At 39.5% G+C, this 20,534-nt stretch overlaps 1 protein-coding gene across 2 annotated transcripts in view; it reads right to left on the bottom strand.

Annotated features, from left to right (window-relative positions):
* Dnah9 (dynein axonemal heavy chain 9) overlaps nucleotides 1-20,534 on the bottom strand; it is a 331,866-nt gene that overhangs the window by 224,017 nt on the left and 87,315 nt on the right. For both annotated transcript variants that reach the window (XM_040269453.2, XM_005332884.4), the window contains exons 21-26: nucleotides 19,293-19,423; nucleotides 18,375-18,501; nucleotides 12,447-12,599; nucleotides 11,107-11,232; nucleotides 9,524-9,763; nucleotides 8,720-8,880 (exon numbers count right to left, since the gene is read on the bottom strand). In XM_040269453.2, the coding sequence (XP_040125387.2) occupies nucleotides 8,720-8,880; nucleotides 9,524-9,763; nucleotides 11,107-11,232; nucleotides 12,447-12,599; nucleotides 18,375-18,501; nucleotides 19,293-19,423 (938 nt within the window). The remainder of the gene's footprint in view (nucleotides 1-8,719; nucleotides 8,881-9,523; nucleotides 9,764-11,106; nucleotides 11,233-12,446; nucleotides 12,600-18,374; nucleotides 18,502-19,292; nucleotides 19,424-20,534) is intronic.

Raw genomic sequence — 20,534 nt, 5'->3', positions numbered from 1 at the left:
GAAGCTTAGTACCCAGTATGGTGGTATTAAGAGGTAGTAGAAGATTTAAAAAGCGGGGCCTACTGGAAGGTGGCTAGGTCATTGGTTAAAAGGTGGGGCCTCCTGGAAGGTGGCTAGGTCATTGGTGTGCCTTTGAAAGAGATTAAGGCTGGTCTCACAGAGTTTTTGCAGAAGCGAGTTATTACAAAAGGAGCAATACCATCTCCTCCTTGCTCTCGGGATTCCTGTCTCACCATGTTATCTCTGCACATAGGTCTGCCATTTTGTGATGCCATCAGCCACAAGGTCTTCATCAGAGACTAAACAGACAGGGTCACCCAATTTTGGACTTCCAGCCCCCCAAAACCATGAACCAAATAAATCTCTTTCCTTTATGTGTATTTTGTTGTAGCAATGGAAACTGGGTTAATATAGGTCCATCACATGTGGCATTTTCTTCTGGCATATTTAATTTCATTATTATTTTTTTGACAGTAGTCCCTTCCACAATGGGACAATTCCAATTGTTTGAAAGGGTCTTCCTAACATTGAGCTAAAATAGTCTTATTTTCTCTGGGAAAATGACTTTTACGAGTTCTAGTCTTATCTGCCCCACCAGGGTCTTAAGAGTTTAAGATGGGACAAGAGATTTAAAGGTAACTTGAAAGGGGGCTGGGGTTGTAGCGCAGTGGTACAGTGCTTGCCTAGCATGTGTGAGGCACTGGGTTTGATCCTCAGCACCACATAAAAATAAATAAGTAAAATAAAGTCATCGTGTTTTTTAAAAAAAGTAACTTGAAAGGTAGAAATTCAGTCCACTTTTAGTGGAGTTATTTTTTGAGGTAACAAATAATTGCAACATAGTTTTTTTTCTCTCTTTTTTTATACAGTTGTTCAACTTGCAGATAAAGAAAATATCAAATATACTGTGTATTGATTTTGACTATGAAGAGCTGCTGCTATCACCAAAATTTTGTCTGGATAATCTTCGAGTTGGTGGAGTCAGGGTTGTCTGTATTAATTTTCTATGGCTGTGTAACGAACTACCACACACTTAGTGGCTTAAAACGACACCCATGTATTAGGTCACAGCTCTGTGGGTCACAAGTCCAGTTGGGTTCTCTGCTTAGGGGCTCATGGGACCAAAATCAAGGTGTCAGCTGGGCTGGGCTAGTATCTAAGGAGATCTGCTTCCAAGCTCATTCAGGTGTTTGGTTGTGGAACTGAGACCCTGTTGATGCTGTCAGCTAGGGGATCTCTCAGCCCCCAGAGTCCATTATACCTTCCTTGTCGTGGTCCCTTCACAAGTGGCAATGGGATGTCAAATTCTCCTTAGGCTTCAGATTATTGGGACTTTCTCTTTTGTTTTTAACCAAAACAAAGCTCTGCTTTTAAGAGCTCACATGGCCTTATATTAGGTCCATCTGAATGATTTCCTTTTTTACCGTAGGTTATGGTTTGGATTTTTAAATGTCCTCCAAAGGCTCAGGGGGGAAAGACTTGGTCTCCACCTTGTGGGGCTGCTGGGAAGTTGTGGTGCTGCCTTTAAAGGGGTAGGGCCAACGGAAGGAAGTCAGGTCACTGGGGTTGTGTCCTTGAACAGGATATTGGTCACTTCCTCTCTCTATATATACTCTCTGGCCTCCATGAGGTAGACAGGCCTTCTCCATGCACTCTGCCATGATGTACTATGCTGCCACAGTGCATCATTTTTTTGTTACTATAGGGCCAAGTAATCATGAATGTAAACCTCTGAAAGTGTCAGCCCCAATGAACTTTTCCTCCTTTGATTTTTTTTCCTCAGATGTTTCTGTTACAGCAGTGGAAAGCACCTTATTACAAAAACGATCATGAAAATGATATCACCATAGACTCAACTTTCACCCACATTCAAATAGGAGGGGGGTTTACAAGAATTAGAGACACTGAGGGTCAGTCTTGGAATTCTGACTACTGCATGGTTCAATAATCATAAGTGAGGAATGAATGTGGTACAAAAAATATCTACCTGCAGAGAAGCCGCCAGTGACATGCCCCGGACTCAGATTCTTCCTGATGTTTGATATCTTTAATGACAACTCGAATTAGCGAATATTCAGCCTGGAGATGTAACTCAGGGGTGGAGCGTTTGCCTAGCATATGCAAGACCCTGGGTTTAATTCCCAATATCACAAAAAGAGAAAAAGAAATAATTGACTAGCTAGAACAAGATAGAAGATGGACCAGATTTCTGAATAGTTTTACAATTCAAAATGATGAGCTAGACTCAACAAAATCAAATTTAAAATGGGCAATGCAAAATAACCTTCCAAACACTTGAATGTATAGAGAAGGGGAGGGAGATATGATTAGAAGGCAGTTCACATGAACAAGACCCAGAGATTTTAGTAGGTTGCAAGTTCATTATGACAAACAGCATTAATAGAAAAAAAAAGTCCTTAGTGTCAAGCAAAACCTAGTCTGTTCCTTTTATAACATTTTAATATTTGACTTGAAAATTTGTTCTTGTTCCACATCCACACAAAGACTTTCATGGAAATGTTCGTGGCAGTACTATTTATAATGACTCCAACTAGAAACAATCTAAGCGTCCACCAGTGACGCATGGACAGACAGAATAATTATTCCCAATTCTAGGATCTATTACATATATCATTTGGTTATAAGATCCTTTCATTCAGTGCTTATATTTTCTGTTTACACTACCTCATAAGTGACTTTCCCAAAATGTGACAGAAAGAACTGGGAGGAATTTCTCAAATGTCCCACATATGATCACTTTAGAATAACAGCATGCCTAGTCACTAAGCTCAAGTAGTTATGACTATGCTCTGAAATACTTGGGTGTCTTAAATATGATCAGGAATTCTAGAAGTGACTTAGAAAACCCAAGAGAATCAAGAGTAAAATTCTTAGAATTTGTAGTGTATAGTAAAATGTGCAGAATAGAAAATAAATATACAAAAAGTCATTGTTTTTCAATATACAGGTGAAAAAAAATGGTTAAAAATGTAATAAAGTTAGGTTCATCTTTGTTAGGCACAACACCAAAAGCATGGCTTATTAAATAAAAATGGATAAATTGTAGCTTGTCAAATTCAGAACTTTTGTACTTCAAAAGATGCTATTGAGAAAATGCAAAGATAAGCCATAGACTAGGATTCAGTGGTTACAAACACATATGTATTATATCCAGTGTACACAGGGAATTCTCAAAACTCAATAAGAAGACAAAAGACCATCAAATAATGCACGATAGATATAAATGGCCATTACACCAATGTCTAATAAACATGTAAAAAGTACTTGTCACTAGTCACTAAGAAAATGCAAATCAAACCTAAAGGAGAACCATTCACATCCACCAGAATGGCTACAATAAATTTGACTGTAATAAATGTCATCAAGGAGTGGAGCAATGGGAACTCTTGCATGTCACCAGAGCACATGTGAAATGAACCGTTCCCTTTGGGAGACAGTGTGGCAGTTTCTCGGAAAGTTAAAGACAAACGTACATAGAACTGAATACTTTCCCATCCAAAAGAAACAAAAACATATCCACACAAAGACCTGCATGCAAAGGTTCATGGCAGTACTGTTCATAATGACCCCAACTAGAAACCATGCAAGCGCCTACCAGTGGTGTATGGGCAGACAGAATGTCGAACACCCATAAGAGTTCAAGCTCTGATATTTCCCTGCTCAGCTCCTGCAGCTGGTGATGCCTCAGCAAGCTGGACATATCTCCTAAGGAGGTGAGATAATTCTTTTCTATTTATATTGGCTTGAATTGATCCTCTTTCACTTGTAACTGAAGACATTTTGATAAAAAAAGTTGATTCACAGAACAGTCAAAAAGTTTGGTTAAAAGATCCTTCATCATCCAGTGCTTATATTTTCTGCTTACACTACCTCATAAGTGACTTTCCCAAAATGTGACAGAAAGAACTAAGAGGAATTTCTCGAATGTCCCACATATGATCACTTTAGAATAACAGCATGCCTAGTCTCTAAGCTCAAGTAGTTATGACTATGCTCTGAAAAACAGTCAAAAAGTTTTCCAAAGAATTAAAAAAGGTTAAATGAAAAAGATAGAGTGAACTAGAATAAAATGTAGATGAATATTAAATTTATCTTTATATGAATAGGGACTTTCTCAGCATAAAAGTAATCATAAAAACAGAGAAAAGTGAGCAATGATAGTAATAATACATACACCGAGTAGAAAATCTAATAGTCAATAAACACGTGATTCTGAATCCTGTAATTAAGGACACCTAAATCCAAACAAGACATAATTTTGACTAATAAAATTAATTAAAATGTCTACAGTAATATTTAATGCTGTTTAAGATATTGTTCACTCAATACTTTCATAATCCACCGGTAAGAACAGCTTTATGAAAGTCCATAGTTTCATAAAACATTATTTTTCAGGAAAAATTTGTAAGTATGTATTATCTAATTGTCTTGTTTCTTGAACTATATCCTGGGGAAATAATAATAAATTTTGGCCAAAAATTTACACATGATTTCATGCTTTAATAGTAAATGCTTAGAAATAACTTAAATACTCATAATTTGGTTAATATGGGATACTTGCAAATAGACTATAATTCAGCATTTAAGTGTTAGAGAATGCACAAAATATAGTGCTCAGTAAAACAAGCAATCTAGCTATTTTATACGCAGCATATAACCTTAATTTCATCTTTTAAAATCTACCTGTAGAAGAAAATAGACTAAATATTAATTATGTTCTTTGTTACAGGTTACTAAATTTTCCAGATTTTCTCTAATAAAAATATCAGAGAAAAACTTCAAAAGAAAGTGTGTGGTTTTGCAAGTTATGCCCTTGTCCAGCAAACCACCTTCAAAGACTTTGACATCAATTATGCCTCACCTATGTGTAGTAGTTCCTGAGAAATTAAGAGGCACTCCAAATTAGTACACAGTTGATTAAAACAGTACTTAACACAGAATAGAAAGGGGGCATTTGTGTGTGAAGGTGAAGGAAGGGGAGAAGGGGGAAGGAGATCATCCAAAGGCTAAGAAACTACTTATGAGAATTGCTTTTGTTCAGCCTGGAAAAACATTTCCATTTATTTCTTCAACTTAGTGTTGTGCCAAAGTCCTGCGACAATGGCTGAGCCATGGTACCTACTTATATATTCAAGTCCCATCCAGGCAGTGGGAAATTCCAAAGAAACAGGCATAATCAGCCAGATGTACTGTACTACGGGTGTGCTTTTAATGAATGTGCAAAGGTTGTACGGATCAATTGTCCATTTGATTAATTCTTCTGGCAGGAGGGAATTAAATGTACTTACGCTACACCCCAGTAAAGGTTGAATGCTCTTTAAAATGTGATTTTTTATGTGGAGGCCAATTTTCTTTTCTTTTTTTTTTTCTGGGTAAAACATTTTTTGAGATAATAATAGAAGTCAATGAGAAAATGGAATTTACCATATAAATATTCAACTACGTAGTACTTTTGTCAGAAAGGTACCTAATGGGCCCAACAAGGTCAAGGTCTATATAGTATTCACCATTCTTTGCAGCAAACCTTCCTTTCAATTTGTTATTTGCTTCATTTCACAGAAGAGGTGATAAATCCCTATTTTAGAAATAATTCATTGTCCAAACTTTACCCTTTCCCTCTGTAAGGCATTCAGCATAAGCATATTAGAGACCTCTAAATCCAAAAGAAGCAATTATCTTTTTCAACTCTCAGGCAGGTGCAAAGACCCGGGGAAACAAAAGAGAATTGTACTTTTAATCACTTGGAATGATAATGTCTGATAGGTCAGTGGGAAAGAAGAAAATATTCTGGATGGCACAGGGAAGCTGAGTTGAGAGGGGAATCATTTCCTTGCATTTGCTCAGGAAGTATACCTTGAATGTTTTTGATGTGCTGGCACAGTGCTAGGTCCTGAGAGTAGAGCAGAGAGGGAATCAAAGTCAATGTTATCATGGAGTTATATAGTCTATGGTGGGGGACAGACATGAATCAAGTTGCTCAAATATATCATGGCTTCATTATTTCTGTTTCAAGTGATATAAATTCCCAAACTATTAGCTAATATTCCAAGACAGGCAAAAAAAAAAAATCATTGCAAAAAGACTGTGCCAGATTTCCTCTCTGCCTAGTGACAGAAGTCTTGCTGAGAATCACCGTAAAGCCAAAGACATTTGAGAGTCCAGTCTGACTGAAGCTAAAAGTGGGAAAACTTTTCCTTCAACACACACTGGCAGAGCCCCTCCAACTAACTGGGCCCAAGCAATCCCAGGTGAAATCGTCCAGATGACAGACCTCCCAGATTTTGCAGCTGCCTTTACCATCCCACCTGCAGAGAGATCTGCAAGGGTCCTGAGCAGAGCCCTACCCTGAGTCAACTGGCCTTTCTTGATCCAGTCTCTTCTTACATTGGAGGTTTTCAATATTCAACCATCATTCATTCATTTGAAAAATAGTAATTCAACACCGACTTGGTACTGGTGATCTTGCACACGGGGACAAAGGTTCCTAGTCACAGAGAGGTATGCAGACGCAGACAGCTGGCAAGCAAGAAAGGTCATTTCAGAAGGTGAGGGAGAAGATGAACAGGAGATGCCCTCAGGGTTATCTGCTCTGTGTGTGTTTGTAGGTGCAGGAGACTGTCTTTTAGAAACTAAGAGTGGTCAGGGAAGACCTCTCAGAATTAAGAGAAGAAGAAAGCGTGAGGCGTCACCAGTGGAAGAGAAAGGCTGGGGCAGGGCAGTGCAGGCAGAAGTACATGTCTGGAAAGGCTCCGTAGTGGAGTGAACCTCCAAGGATCAAGAAACAGAAAGGAGGCCCTGCGGTTCAAGTGGAGGGAGTGGGGCTTCCAGATGTGGCTGGGAGTCACCAGGTCTTCCAGATGTGGAAGGGAGTCACTGGGACCTTCAAGGAGTGCAGTTTTGACTCTAGGTGCAGTGGAGAGCCACTGGAGACAGTGACATGGCCTTTACAGGGTCTCACACAAAAGAGAGAGACTGTTGTAAAGGGGGAATGATTTGAATGGCATTCTGGGCAGAAGAGGCCTTTCAGACTGGGTAAGAAAATGAGTTAAAAACAACACTGGGGCTGGTGACCAGGATAACTTCCTCCAGGGATGATGTTGGAATTCTCATGTGCTATTCATTCCATGAACAGTGATTAGAATTTAACTGATTTGGAAATTTGCGTCAGATATTTGTAAATGTGTTTGAGGATTTGGCCACAAACCAGGTGATATGACTTAACACAGGAGAGAGAAAAAATTAAGAGAAAGATGACATAGATTCTATCTGGCAACTTTAACCTCTGCAATTCATGACAATCTCTTCATTACATAAAAGTCATTTGCTTTAGTGAGCCAGTCATGCAGATACATCACTCTTTCTGAAGGAGATGAGGCTTAATGTTTAATGGTGTCATGGGGAAAGGGTATGAACTTTTAGCAGAATTTACAGAAATCTCAGAAGAATTAAAATGTCACTTCTCTGACATTATTGCCCTTCCTTCTCTCTCCTTTGCCCAAGCCCTTGCTGGCAGATATATTTTCATGAAGCACAGGTTTCCTTCTTTTGCTCCTCTGATAAAAAATTGTCAACGGTTTATCATAAATGATATTCTATAGTCTGACTCTTAAAGGGCCGACTAGCTTCTCAGAGTCAAGAATCTATATTCTTCTCTTAGAAACACACCCTGAGTTTTCCCATTTCCATGACTACCTACAACCTTCCATTTTCCAGGAATGCTTTTTAGTAGCTCTTTAACTTTGGCAGATCTGTTTTAACAATTAGCAAAAGCTACAGATCCTCTTGATAGAAAAAGGGGCACATCAACCCATCTCCATACAATGTTAGGGACACACTGGAAGCAACTTTACAACCTCCTATTGGAATCCAATGCATCCTTCAAGGTCCTGATCAGATACCCTTTCAGTCTTCTTCTCCCCTCTGGGCTCTGAGGGCTCACCCTTGTACCGGGTGTTTGGTAATCTGTAGCATAGAGCTTTGTGCCCTATTTTTTCCCATGGATTTGTACTTTTCTCCCTTGTGCTACTTAAATTTTTATTTAATATGCAGTATTTCCCCCCCACGAGAAGGAATTTAAAAGCAAGGACCATTTTAGTCATCTTAGTATTACCAGTGACTAGTTCAGTGTCTGGCATGAATTCATCCAGGTATGAATTCATATGAATGAGAGAAAATAGGTCTCCCTAAAAAGTTATAAGCACCTAATGATCGGAACTACGTTGCTTATATTTCTATATTCTCAGAGTGAGCGGCACTAAGTAAATGTGGCGGTTGATTGATCAACTGATTGATAAGAGAATAATAGGGCTCAATCACTGAGCCCTTATTATATGCTAAATTCTCCATAAGTATTCCTCTTTTATTATTACCAAAATCATGTGAGACGTGAGTTACTACCTCTGTTTTGCATACGAGGAAACCAAATATTAGTTTAATATTTTCATGGTTGAACAGCTGGTATATGTTAGAGCTGGTGGTCTAACCTAGGTACGTATAACTCCTTAGAAAGTCATGACTCAGGTTTGTTCCAAGGAAGATTCTGCCCCATTTCCTTTTAGTTTTATTTTGCATCTGCTTTGATGAATCACTGTTCTCCCCTTCCAACTCTGTGAGTAATAGCAAGTGATGGTGACCTTGACCCTAAACACCCACTGAATAGCCTAAACCCAATAGCAGTAGGGCTGTTTGTGACGCTTACCTGTCAGTCAAAGGTGTGATCACTAGGCGAGGTGTATTTCCCAGGTATTCATAGGAATATAGAAACTGGGCATCACAGATGTTGGCAAAGCAGTGTTTGGCCTCATCATCCCAACGGTGGCGTAGCTGGGACAACCAGAGGAAAGCCTGGGCATTGTCCACCTAAAGAACAAAAGAAAGAGTACCAAAGCAGGTGGGTGAACCACAGCGTTCAACAGATAGCTGGTAGCTACCTGGGTCAGAATTCATGAGTCCTTGGATGGCTTGGGTGCTGTCTGTCACTCAAGAGTGAAGGGTGCTATGACCATCACAGCATAAAAAGCAAAAGCTGTCTAATTTCAGATGTTCTTTGACTTAGGATGATATTTTGGCCTGATAAATAACAGCATTATTGAAATTGCACTTAACATGCCCTACCTATTGAATACCATAGCTTAGCCTATTCTACCTTAAACTTCTCTAAACACTTACAGTTGGGCAGAAGCATTTAACATAAAACCTATTTTATAATACAGTGTTAAATCTCATGTGATTCATTGAATCCTATACTGATAGTACAGTTTCTAGTGAATACATATAACTTTTGCACCATTGTAAAGTTAGAACGAAGTGTAAGTCAAACCATCTTGAGCAGAGGAACATCCACCCACTGTTTTGCTGGATGTTCTAAAAGGTAGAAGGAACCACCATGATCCTCATCCAGTTGGTGTGCAGACCCCAAGACTCTATATTTTAGCCATGTGTGAGCGGCTCCTTTGGTACAGTTGCCCACACAGAGGAACACCTCTGGATCTTTTAGACCTACCTTTTGAGCAATCATCTTGGCCACCACGTCCCGGGCATGCACATCAATGGTGCATATGGTCATGATCTTTTGCCGGTCCCCCTTGGAGAGCTGGCCAATCAGCATGGTGATGAGAGTTTTGAGCTGGGCCACTTGCTTCTTGTAATATTCCTTCATGGCATTCTCATAACCTTCCTCCAGTCTGGAAAATGCCATGCCCACCTCTGTTGTCCACCATATTTGAGTGCAGGTCAGGGCAACCTGTGACAGCAGAGTGGTTGGTAAAGCTGTTACCAGGGTTATTTCCAACCAGCCCACTTATAAGACAGCCAGGGCTCAGAATGTAATTGTGTGGGTGACAGAGGCCCCTTCCCGCCCTCTTCCACCAGCAATGACTAAGTGAACCATCTGCTCTAAACCCTTGGGTACGTGAAATGATTATAACGCAAGTAGGGATGGCACTTTTTGCTCCTGAAAAAAATGTATCATTTGTTTGACAGTAACTAGAGTTTGACTCTGGTCAATGCCAGTGGCTTCTAGAAACAGATCATTCCATTTCTACTTCCTGGAGATACCATTTTTCCCAAGCTGGAGAGGATAACAACTTGCTGACTGAGCATCTCAATGACACTCAGTATTTGCTTGGTTCTTCTGGATCCTCTTACTGTCAGAGGATTCTAATTTAATGGGTCACTGCTGATCATCCGTGCCCACACTCACTTTTCCATAAGACCCTCACTACATCTTTAAGTTTTAAAAAACATATAACTTTAAAATGGCTACTTTTAAAGGCAATGATGAATAATAGCAAAATTCAGTATAGTCAGTGTGATTTAAATTTTTTTCAGAGATTAAACATAAATAAATGGGAAAGGGGGTTCAAATCGATATTTTTCATTTGCTATTATATGGAAAATGCAACATATTGAGTATTCATTGCAGAAAATTGAGAAAAACTGCTCATCTGTACTTCCACTTGGCGTGGGAGACATTGTTCTAGATGGTATTTATGGTCATAGTTGAAGGCAACATATTTTCTTGTCTCTAGATTCCGATCAGCAATTCTGCCATGAGGAATCTTGATGAGAGTGATTCATTTTGTAAAATAGAGACTCTTGTGGTGGGAAGTTGCGGGGAGCCATCCGTGAAAACCACATGCGAATCTTCTCATGGTATGAAGCCAGGGAGATTTAACCTTGGAAACACTATCTGTGGCTCCCCCTGCAATCGATTATCTAAGGCACATGACCTTTATCTTTGCTCCGTTAGGAAGATCTCTCTTCAATGGGTGTAACCCATTGGGAACCGGACAGCCCACCTTTAACCTTTTTTGGAGAAGAACATTCTATAGAGGGCCTTTGGTGTTCCCTGATATAAATAAAGCAGGCACGGGTTCCATTTTGCCATAGTATACGAGCTCCATCTGAATGATCGGCTTGCCTGTTCTGCCCCTGCTTTTTGAAATTATTTTCCGTGTCCCGTGTTTTTTTGGTCATTCTATTTTTCCCACCTTTTATTTCTCAGGGGAAACCCCATTTCCATCCCCTGAGTGGGACTTGGGTGAGCGTAAGTAATACCATCCCTTTAGGTCTCATTATGAATACCTGAGCCGGGTAGTCAAACAGCCACTGCTCCCTTGGTTTTTCCTCATAGGCAGTTACTCCTTCTGTCATCTGGTGCCTAACAGTTGCTTGCATGTGAGCGAGCACGTGGTTCAACCATATTTCTACCTGGAGGAACAACTCTGGGTTAGAAACTGTGAATCTAAAAAGCTTTGATCAGTACTACAGGTTTTCATCACCTAGCTTAGGCAGGAGTGGAGAGAATTCAGCCCAGGCATGGTATAGGACCCCAAAGCCCCATCAGAAGGCATAGGGACACATTGGGTGGTGTAGCCTGAGCTGGTGATAAATGAAAACTAGGTAGATGTGCTCAGTTTGGAACACACAGGACAGGGAAACAGGTTAAAAGGGTCAGGAACTACTCTACTCCCTAGAGTTCACACAGGAAATTCAAATCTGGTTTGGGTCAGATTTAGTTAAGGGGATTCTCAAGGACTTGTCCATACTGAGTATGGAGTTGTACACCAGGAATGTATTTCCCCACTAACTGTTTTCAGGGTCTACAAAAAGAACACATTCTAAATTAAACCTTAGAACTGCTGGCCATCCCCATCTAACTGAAATTTTAAATTATTTTCTGGTACTAGAATTGCTTTCCAAAATAGAGGTAGATAAAGGTTGGAATTTTATAAAAGACCTCACTCCCAGCAGGGGTTATTCTGCACTAGATTAGAACCCTCGGGAGCAATGCTGTGCTGGATCAATTAGGATAATGAAAAAGGCAGGATTTACAACTTTAGTGGTGTTGATGGATGGGAAAGAGGTTTAGGAGAGAATAGACTTGGGCTTTATGTGCCTCAAATTGTGCGTGGAAGATTTGGAGGTGCAGTAGGAGCACCTGAACAGGGTGGTAGCTGGCTCTCCTAGGGCTGTGAGGGAAAGTGACTCTGAGGTGTGTTTGTGCAGAAAGGGAACATCTCAGGAAAGTGGGTGATTTCAAAGGACACTTTCTCCAGGGGAAGGTGTCAGGGTTCCAGAGTCCCCTGTGCGCTGCTACAGGGTCACCATGCTAACACCTCCTGGTGCAGTTAATCATCCTTAAATCCTTTTCTGGTTGACTCACAGAATTGTTTATGTGCATTTTATTCCTCTTACCATAGGTCTTTGGTTAAGAAAACAATATGAATGCTGTCATGTGTCCCTCCCAAAGAGAAGACAGCCGGGCACTAGAGGCTGCTCCAATGTCAGTTCAAGTTGGCTGACCCAGGGCACAGACAGAAGCTCTTGGACAAGGCCAGCATCCCCCAGAGTTGATGCTAACCATATTTGAATGCCGATGCATGAGAAAGGCATCAGGAGGGGAAAGAACTATATCTCATTACCTGCCCACTGCAGTCACAGGGCTCACTGAAGGGCACATACTCCTCTTCTTTGCTGTACATGCCAAGACTTGTCTTGGTTGGGTTCTCACTGGCATCCAGCTGGAATTGCATCTTGGCCATGTTGTCAAAAAGTTTGGAAAGGTGACGCTGAACCTACGAAAGGAAACCGTGCCCAAATATTGGAGAATGTGTCCAGAAGCAGCTTATTGAAGTTTTCCAGAAGCCAGCCATGTGGCAACCCTTACAAAAAATAGAACGGTAACCACCAAGCATTTAGAAGGATATTTGTGGGAAAGATGGAGAAGGGAAGATGGGAATTAAATGAACTGGATAGAAGTGGCTAAAGGAACATAAAACCATTGGGAACAGTGCACTAGCTACAAACTGATGGAACCGCATGGTTTGATTGATTCCTACTTGATCTACTAAAGGTAGGACCAGTTTAGAGAGCATACGATGTTTGATTTGTTAGCTTTCATCCTAGGGAGACACAACCATGAAACAGGGGATGAGCAGGGGATAGTCTGGCAGAAGAGAGCAAATCTGTAGGGTCAAGAGCAGGGGGAGCTTGATATCAAATCAGAGACTCTGCGTCTGATAGAAGAAAAAGTTGGCTGTGATCTACATACTGTGGGGTCGGGCTCCAAATTCCTCAATAGGACACCCATAGCACAAGAGTTAATAACAAGAATCAACAAATGGGACTTACTTAAACTAAAAAGTTTTTTCTCAGCAAAAGAAACAATAAGAGAGGTAAATAGGGAGCCTACATCCTGGGAACAAATCTTTACTCCTCACACTTCAGATAGAGCCCCAATATCCAGAGTATACAAAGAACTCAAAAAATTAGACAATAAGATAACAAATAACCCAATCAACAAATGGGCCAAGGACCTGAACAGACACTTCTCAGAGGAGGACATACAATTAATCAACAAGTACATGAAAAAATGCTCACCATCGTTAGCAGTCAGAGAAATGCAAATCAAAACCACCCTAAGATACCATCTCACTCCAGTAAGATTGGCAGCCATTATGAAGTCAAACAACAACATGTGCTGGCGAGGATATGGGGAAAAGGGTACCCTTGTTCATTGTTGGTGGGACTGCAAATTGGAGCAGCCAATTTGGAAAGCAGTATGGAGATTTCTTGGAAAGCTGGGAATGGAACCACCATTTGACCCAGCTATTCCCCTTCTGGGTCTATTCCCTAAAGACCTAAAAAGAGCATGCTACAGGGACACTGCTGCATCGATGTTCATAGCAGCACAATTCACAATAGCAAGACTGTGGAACCAACCTAGATGCCCCTCAATAGATGAATGAATAAAAAAAATGTGGCATTTATACACAATGGAGTATTACTCTGCATTAAAAAATGACAAAATCATAGAATTTGGAGGGAAATGGATGGCATTAGAGCAGATTATGCTAAGTGAAGCTAGCCAATCCCTAAAAAACAAATGCCAAATGTCTTCTTTGATATAAGGAGAGTAACTAAGAACAGAGTAGGGAAGAAAAGCATGAGAAGAAGACTAACATTAAACAGGGATGAGAGGTGGGAGGGAAAGGGAGAGAGAAGGGAAATTGCATGGGAATGGAAGGAGACCCTCTGGGTTATACAAAATTACATACAAGAGGAAGTGAGGGGAAAGGGAAAAATAATACAAGGGGGAGAAATGAATTACAGTAGAGGGGGTAGAAAGAGAAGAGGGGAGGGGAGGGGAGGAGAGGGGGGATAGTAGAGGATAGGAAAGGCAGCAGAATACAACAGACACTAGTATGGCAATATGTAAATCAATGGATGTGTAACTGATGTGATTCTGCAATCTGTATACGGGGTAAAAATGGGAGTTCATAACCCACTTGAATCAAAGTGTGAAATATGATAAATCAAGAACTATGTGATGTTTTGAACAACCAACAATAAAAAAAAAAGAGCAGGGGTGACCTTGAAAGAAGCTGCACCATTGTTGGAATCTCTTTCGTTCAGCAAACAAAAACCAGGAGGGTGCAAAGCAAGAGAAAGCATGCTCACACCAAGCAGAAAGCCTGGCCCTGTGGCATCTCATGGTAGAAAAGTCCTTCACAGTAATGCCCAGGGCAGTGTGTGGGGAGCGAGGATGAACACAGCCACACTGTGGTGCTCAAGCCAAAAGATGGCAGGTTGAAGGAAAAAAAAATAAAATAAAATAAACAGAAAAGCTGCCCTCTGGAAGAGCTTCTTGAAAAGATGCAAAGGACCCTCAGTCTGCTGGTTTGTAGAATTACGATGCTAAATTTACAACATCCAACTCTCCAGCCTATGAGATGAGAGGGAAAAAAATCTAAGAGTATTCAGGTGAATCGTGAAGGTACCAGAAGAAGATGCACCCACACTTATTTGGGATGGACACCTTGATAGGCTGGGCCTTTATTTATCCAAGAACAAAAATAAGGGACTTTAAAAAAGCAACCCTCATGGGACTTAGGAAAATATCATGAGACAGAAAAGAAGGAGAAAACAAGAGTCGAGAAATTATATAAAAGAACATGTATTGTTTTTAAAGTTTTACTAAGCGAAGCAAATAATTTTGAAACGAATATCAGTTTGTTTTGCTTTCAGTTCAATGAAATCAGTATGAACTCTATAAAATACAAGGTGAAAGATGAGTTGGTTGAGAAATAAAGTAAAAAAAAAAAATCTATCAGCAGCACAGCTCGGTTTATAACAGTGTGGATAATACAAAGGGGCTAGATTGGCACAAGAAGACCAGGGTGGTAGACAAACTTGAGAAAGTGTTGAAGAATAAATGCCAAGGAAGAGGATTGGGGTGAGACCATGACTAACAAGAAGGCAATGTCTCCAGCACAAAGAAAATAGAATCTGTGATGGAAATTTGATGAACCCTAGGCAAAGACAGTCGGATAATTGAATAGAAATAGGAATTTAAAACCCAGTAGAAGAAAACATTTTTTAAGATAACAAAGGCTCTAGCTTTTAGACAGGGGGAAATCCTCATCAAGTGAGGGGGGGGAGTTCAAAACATAAAACCAATACCTAAGCAAATACTAATTTTAAATTTTTATTTTGAGTTTTGATTTCCATCGGGATCCAGGGAGAAAGAAATTAGATTGACTCAAAGGTTTAAAAAAGAAAATAAAAGCAGGCAGGCCTCAGGGGACTGCTCTGTAACAGCGAATAGCACAGCAATGTCTGTAAGGATTGAGGGGAAATTACCATGACCCATGACCTCTAAATCTAATTGTTCCATCACTGATGTAGGAAACACAAAGACTCACAGATGTAGGAGGAGTGGAGAATTATTCTACTGTGCTTCAACTCTTAGGGTACAAGGGGGAGCTACTCAAAAATTTACTGAAACCAGTGAGAAATAAATCAAAACATTTCAAAAATGAGTACCTTGTGTTCTACAGACATACAAAGGGTGGCAGTGATCTGATCCCTTCTATACACAGAATTAGTGAAAATATAGTTACAAAACTGAAGGCTGATACGATTCATATTTCAACTCCTTCATGTCTATGCTACTTTAGAAACACTTCAATCTGCAGGAAATAATAAAAAGAAAAGAAAAGCCACTGCTATAGGAAATACTCTCTCCTTAGTACTTGCTTCTTAGTAACAAAACCACGTGCATGGGTACTCTTCTGCCAGACTATTCCCTGCTCATCCCCTGTCTCATGTACTGATAATGGTGATGTAAAAGGGTAAAATTCCTTATGGAGGGAAATTGGCCATATCTAAAAAGACTATGTATGCATTCACCCTTTGAGTTAGCATTCACACTTTTAGACATTCACCTGGAAAATAGATCTCCAACAATACAAGGTACATGATTATTCAGTGATACCCCATTTGTAATTGTAAAATAGTATAAATGACCTGTGGCCAAACTATGATATATTGTTTCATGGTATATGATGGCAATGGAAAAAAAGTAAAATGAGAGTGATATCTCTCAATTGATATGGAATGATTTCCAGGATATACAAGTGAATGGAAAAAAAACCAAGTCCAAACAGGCATACAGTCTAGCATGCTGACCTCCTGTGTAAAAAAAAAAAAAAAAAAAAAAAAAAAAAAGGAGATAAGGAAATGTACAGGAATGATTATAAATAGGCATCTGCTTATTTTTGCAAAGATAAACATAGAGAAGATAAGCAAGAAATGGATGAAACTTGCCATCTCCAGGGAGTGGAGGGGAGATAGAGATGAGGTGGGAAAATAGAGAAAGGAGGATCACTTCTCTGAGAACACAAAGCTTTTGGTAATGGTTTGGGTCTTAGAATCAAATCAATATTCTAAAGGTTCAAAAAGTAAAATCAATAAAGAGAAAAAAACTAAAACTGAGAGTAGAAATAAATGTACGCATGTGTACTTCAAATGGATAACAAAACTACATGAAAGTGGGAAAGAACTCGTCCAACTAATTCCTGAACACAGAATTTTGGCTCTATATCCTCATTCTAACAAAAATTAAAAAAAAACAACACAAAACTACAGTCTCTCCTCAGGGTGAGAAGGGAGTATGCAGTAGGGACAGCTCATTTCCTCATATTCATCCTTTTGAGATGCAGACTGTATGGTTGACAGCAATGATTCTGAAAATGTGGTCCTCAGTCCCACAGCCCCACTGGGGAAATTCTTAGAAATGTAAATTCTTTGACCCATCCGGATGTACCAAATCAGAAATTTGGGGACTAAGACCTGAGATCTGTACTTAAGAGACCTTCTGGGTGGTTTTGATGTATTTTCAAGATTGAGAACCGTTGTTTAGTGTTTCAATACCTATAGTGTTTCAATTAGCCACCTTAATCCTCCAAATACCTTATAACACAGCAAGCTTCTCCTATTTCATATTTCTGTGAAGAAGTGATATGCCCAAGACTATGACTAATGATGGCTGGAATCAGAGACTAGAACCTAAAATTCAGGACTTATTGATGCATGCTTTTTTCTACTAAACCACCTCAACTTTCAATTAATAAACCTTCCAAACTTATCTCCCCAAAGAAATTACAGCTATCGCTCTTCTTAATATATGTTTCTATTCTTAATTGATATATAACAATTGTATGTCTTTGTGGGGTACGGAGTGATAGTCACATGTCATGATCAGATCAGAATAATTGGTACATCCCTCACCTGGAACACTTATCATTTCTTTGTGTTGAGAACATTCAAATTCCTCTCCGCAAGCTATTAAGAATATTCAATAATTTTTTTTGTCAATCATAGTTATCCTACAGTGCTACAGAACATTGGACGTTTTCCTTCGTATTCACACACCTATACCTATCAACCATCCTCTCTCCACTCCTTCCTGATCTTTCCCAGGTTCTGGCAACCTCTGGCCTATTCTCTCCTTCTTTGAGATCAACTTTGGCTTCTGAATGTGAAAACGTGGTATTTGTCCTTCTGTGCTTAATTTCTTTCTTTTTTTTATTGGTTCTTTTTAGAGTTTTATACATGACAATAGAGTCCAGTTTGATATAATTATACAATCATGGAACATATCTTTTTCTAATTACTTATTTCACTTAACATAATGTCCTCTGGTTCCTTCCACATTACTGCAAAGAACGGAATTTCATTCTTTTTTTATACAGTTGTCACTGTTGATTGCTGTTTACTGGATCTCTCTTTAGAATTAGATTCGAGGCTTTTTTTTTTCTTTTTTTTTTTTTGCATTCTCAATGCATCCTCAGTTCTACTTTAGGGAATAGCTGCTAAAGGCCAGGAGGACATCCTGGGCTGCAATAACTAATGATGGGAATGAAGATGGCGCTGAGGTTAGTGAACCATTGCTGGTGGCAACAAGGGCCTGAAATGAAGGTCTCTTCACTGCCAGAGAGGATGCAGCTACTCAGTCCTTCTGGACCTTTTTTTTTTCTCCCCTTTTTGCAAGTGCCCCCTCAGCTTACCTGTTGTGGATCTGTGCCATTAGAAAGGATGTCTAGCAGATCAGAAGAGGAGAGAAAATAAAACCGAGGAAAGACAAGCCTCTTGGTATCTAGGTACTCTGCCAGGGCCTTCTCACATAGGCACAATCTGAGGGCACAGAACACAGGATCTGCTCGTTAAGTGTGCCTAGACCCAAAGGTGCACACACATTACCCAAATGCAATCACAGTTGGCCATCCGTATCCACAGGTTCTGCACCCGAGGACTCCATCAACCAACTGTGGGTGGAAAATATTCAGAAATGCATCTGTACTAAACATGGACAGACTTTTTCTTGACATTATTCCATTGACAACACAGTATAACTATTCATATAGCATTTACATTGTATTAGATATTATAAGTAATCTGGAGATAATTTAAAGTATATAAGAGGATGTGTGGTGATTATGCACAATACCATCACAGTATAACTATTCATATAGCATTTACATTGTATTAGATATTATAAGTAATCTGGAGATAATTTAAAGTATATAAGAGGATGTATGGTGATTATACACAAAACCATGCTGTTTTTACATGAGGAACTTGAGTATATGCAGATTTTTGCATATTTGCAGGGTGTCCTAATTATCTGCAGGTGATCCAGTGGATGCTGAGGGATGGCTGTATGTGCAATATTTCAGATATATACAGAAGTTAGCAATAGAAATGCTTAGGAATGATTGCAAACGCACATAGTTGTACATTCACATTGGTAGCAACACCCCTAATAACAGCCCATAGTACCCAAACAATACAGGAAAAGCAAGAGGCACTCACAGACACTCATTCACACACTCAGGCAAATAAATAAAGTAAAGGCCTCAGAGATAGAAGAGGAAAGGGAAATACTGCCTCTTTCATGATGAAAGGGGCAGCAATTGGACCATCACCTGCTCTGAATATCCTCCAGTTTTTCATAAAGACCCGATTTGTTGGTGGCTTCCACAACATTTGGAGTTTTCTGAGCATCATAAGCTAGCTCCTTAAAGTCAAGGTCGATGCCTTCAAATCTTTTAGAATCCTACAAATAAAAAAAATGTGAAAAAAATTTAGCAAACTGTTCCCTTCAACTCCAGGAAGCTCCCCACATATCAGAAGCAGAAATCTGTTCCTGGGCCATCCTATATAGCAATTGGACTCCAAGGAGGAAATATGTTACCTTGAAACAGAAGTTCTCAGACATCTCAGTCATGAAACTTCTTGATTTAAAAAAAAAATTGTTGAAGAGTCCAAATGGCCTTTGTTTATGTACCAAACATGTCTATCAGTATTTTAGAATATTTTTTAGATTATAGAATATTTTTTTAAAAAACATTACAGTATTTATTAAAAAATAATAAACCCATTATGATAGCAAAAAATAACATTTTTTTAATCTAAAACAATTATATTTCCAAAACAAAAAATAACTTTGAGAAAAAGTGGTATCCTTTCACTTTTCTTTTTTCATTAAAATTTAGTGACTGACTTAATAGAAGTTAGTAGGATCCTCACATCGCTTCTGCACTGTTTGGTGATACTACAGCCTCCATAGCTCCATTGTACATTCATAGAAGAATGAGAGTAACAAAGGCAAATGATGTTTCAGTATGATCTCTAAGATGATTGTATTTTCGAGCATCCCTTCGAAAGGTGTCGGGGACTCCCCACCCCCACCTCAGGCATAAAATACATGATTCCTAAGATGAGTGGATCTAATGTGTTTTCTAGGCTCATGAAAATATTTATAAAGCCAAAGTAAAACTTTAATTAGATTCCATCATCTATCTCCCTCTGCAAATACATACAACCTTGCAATGTTGGTGTGATGATTGAGAGACCATTATATGCAAAGCATTTCAGCCCAGCATCTGGCACTTAGCAGGAGTGTGTGGTTTTATTATTATGAAACAATAATCATAAAGGTATGTGCTGTGTGCATTGCTTTAATGAACTCTCTGAAGTAGGCACCAGAATTTTTCCTAATTTACAGATGAGGAAACCAAAACACTAAGAGGTTAAGTAATTTTCCCAAGGTCCCACAGCTGAAGGTGAGAGAGTTAGGACTGAAGCCCAAACCTGCCATTCTTGCCCCCCTGTGATCCACATCATCTCCCAGGAAGGCTTAAAAACTAGAGGCTAGGTAAATTATG

Source organism: Ictidomys tridecemlineatus, chromosome 3 (genome assembly GCF_052094955.1).
Source record: "Ictidomys tridecemlineatus isolate mIctTri1 chromosome 3, mIctTri1.hap1, whole genome shotgun sequence".
NCBI lineage: Eukaryota > Metazoa > Chordata > Mammalia > Rodentia > Sciuridae > Ictidomys > Ictidomys tridecemlineatus.
The sequence above is the reverse complement of the archived record's forward strand: the minus strand, read 5'-3'. Positions and strand labels throughout refer to the sequence as shown.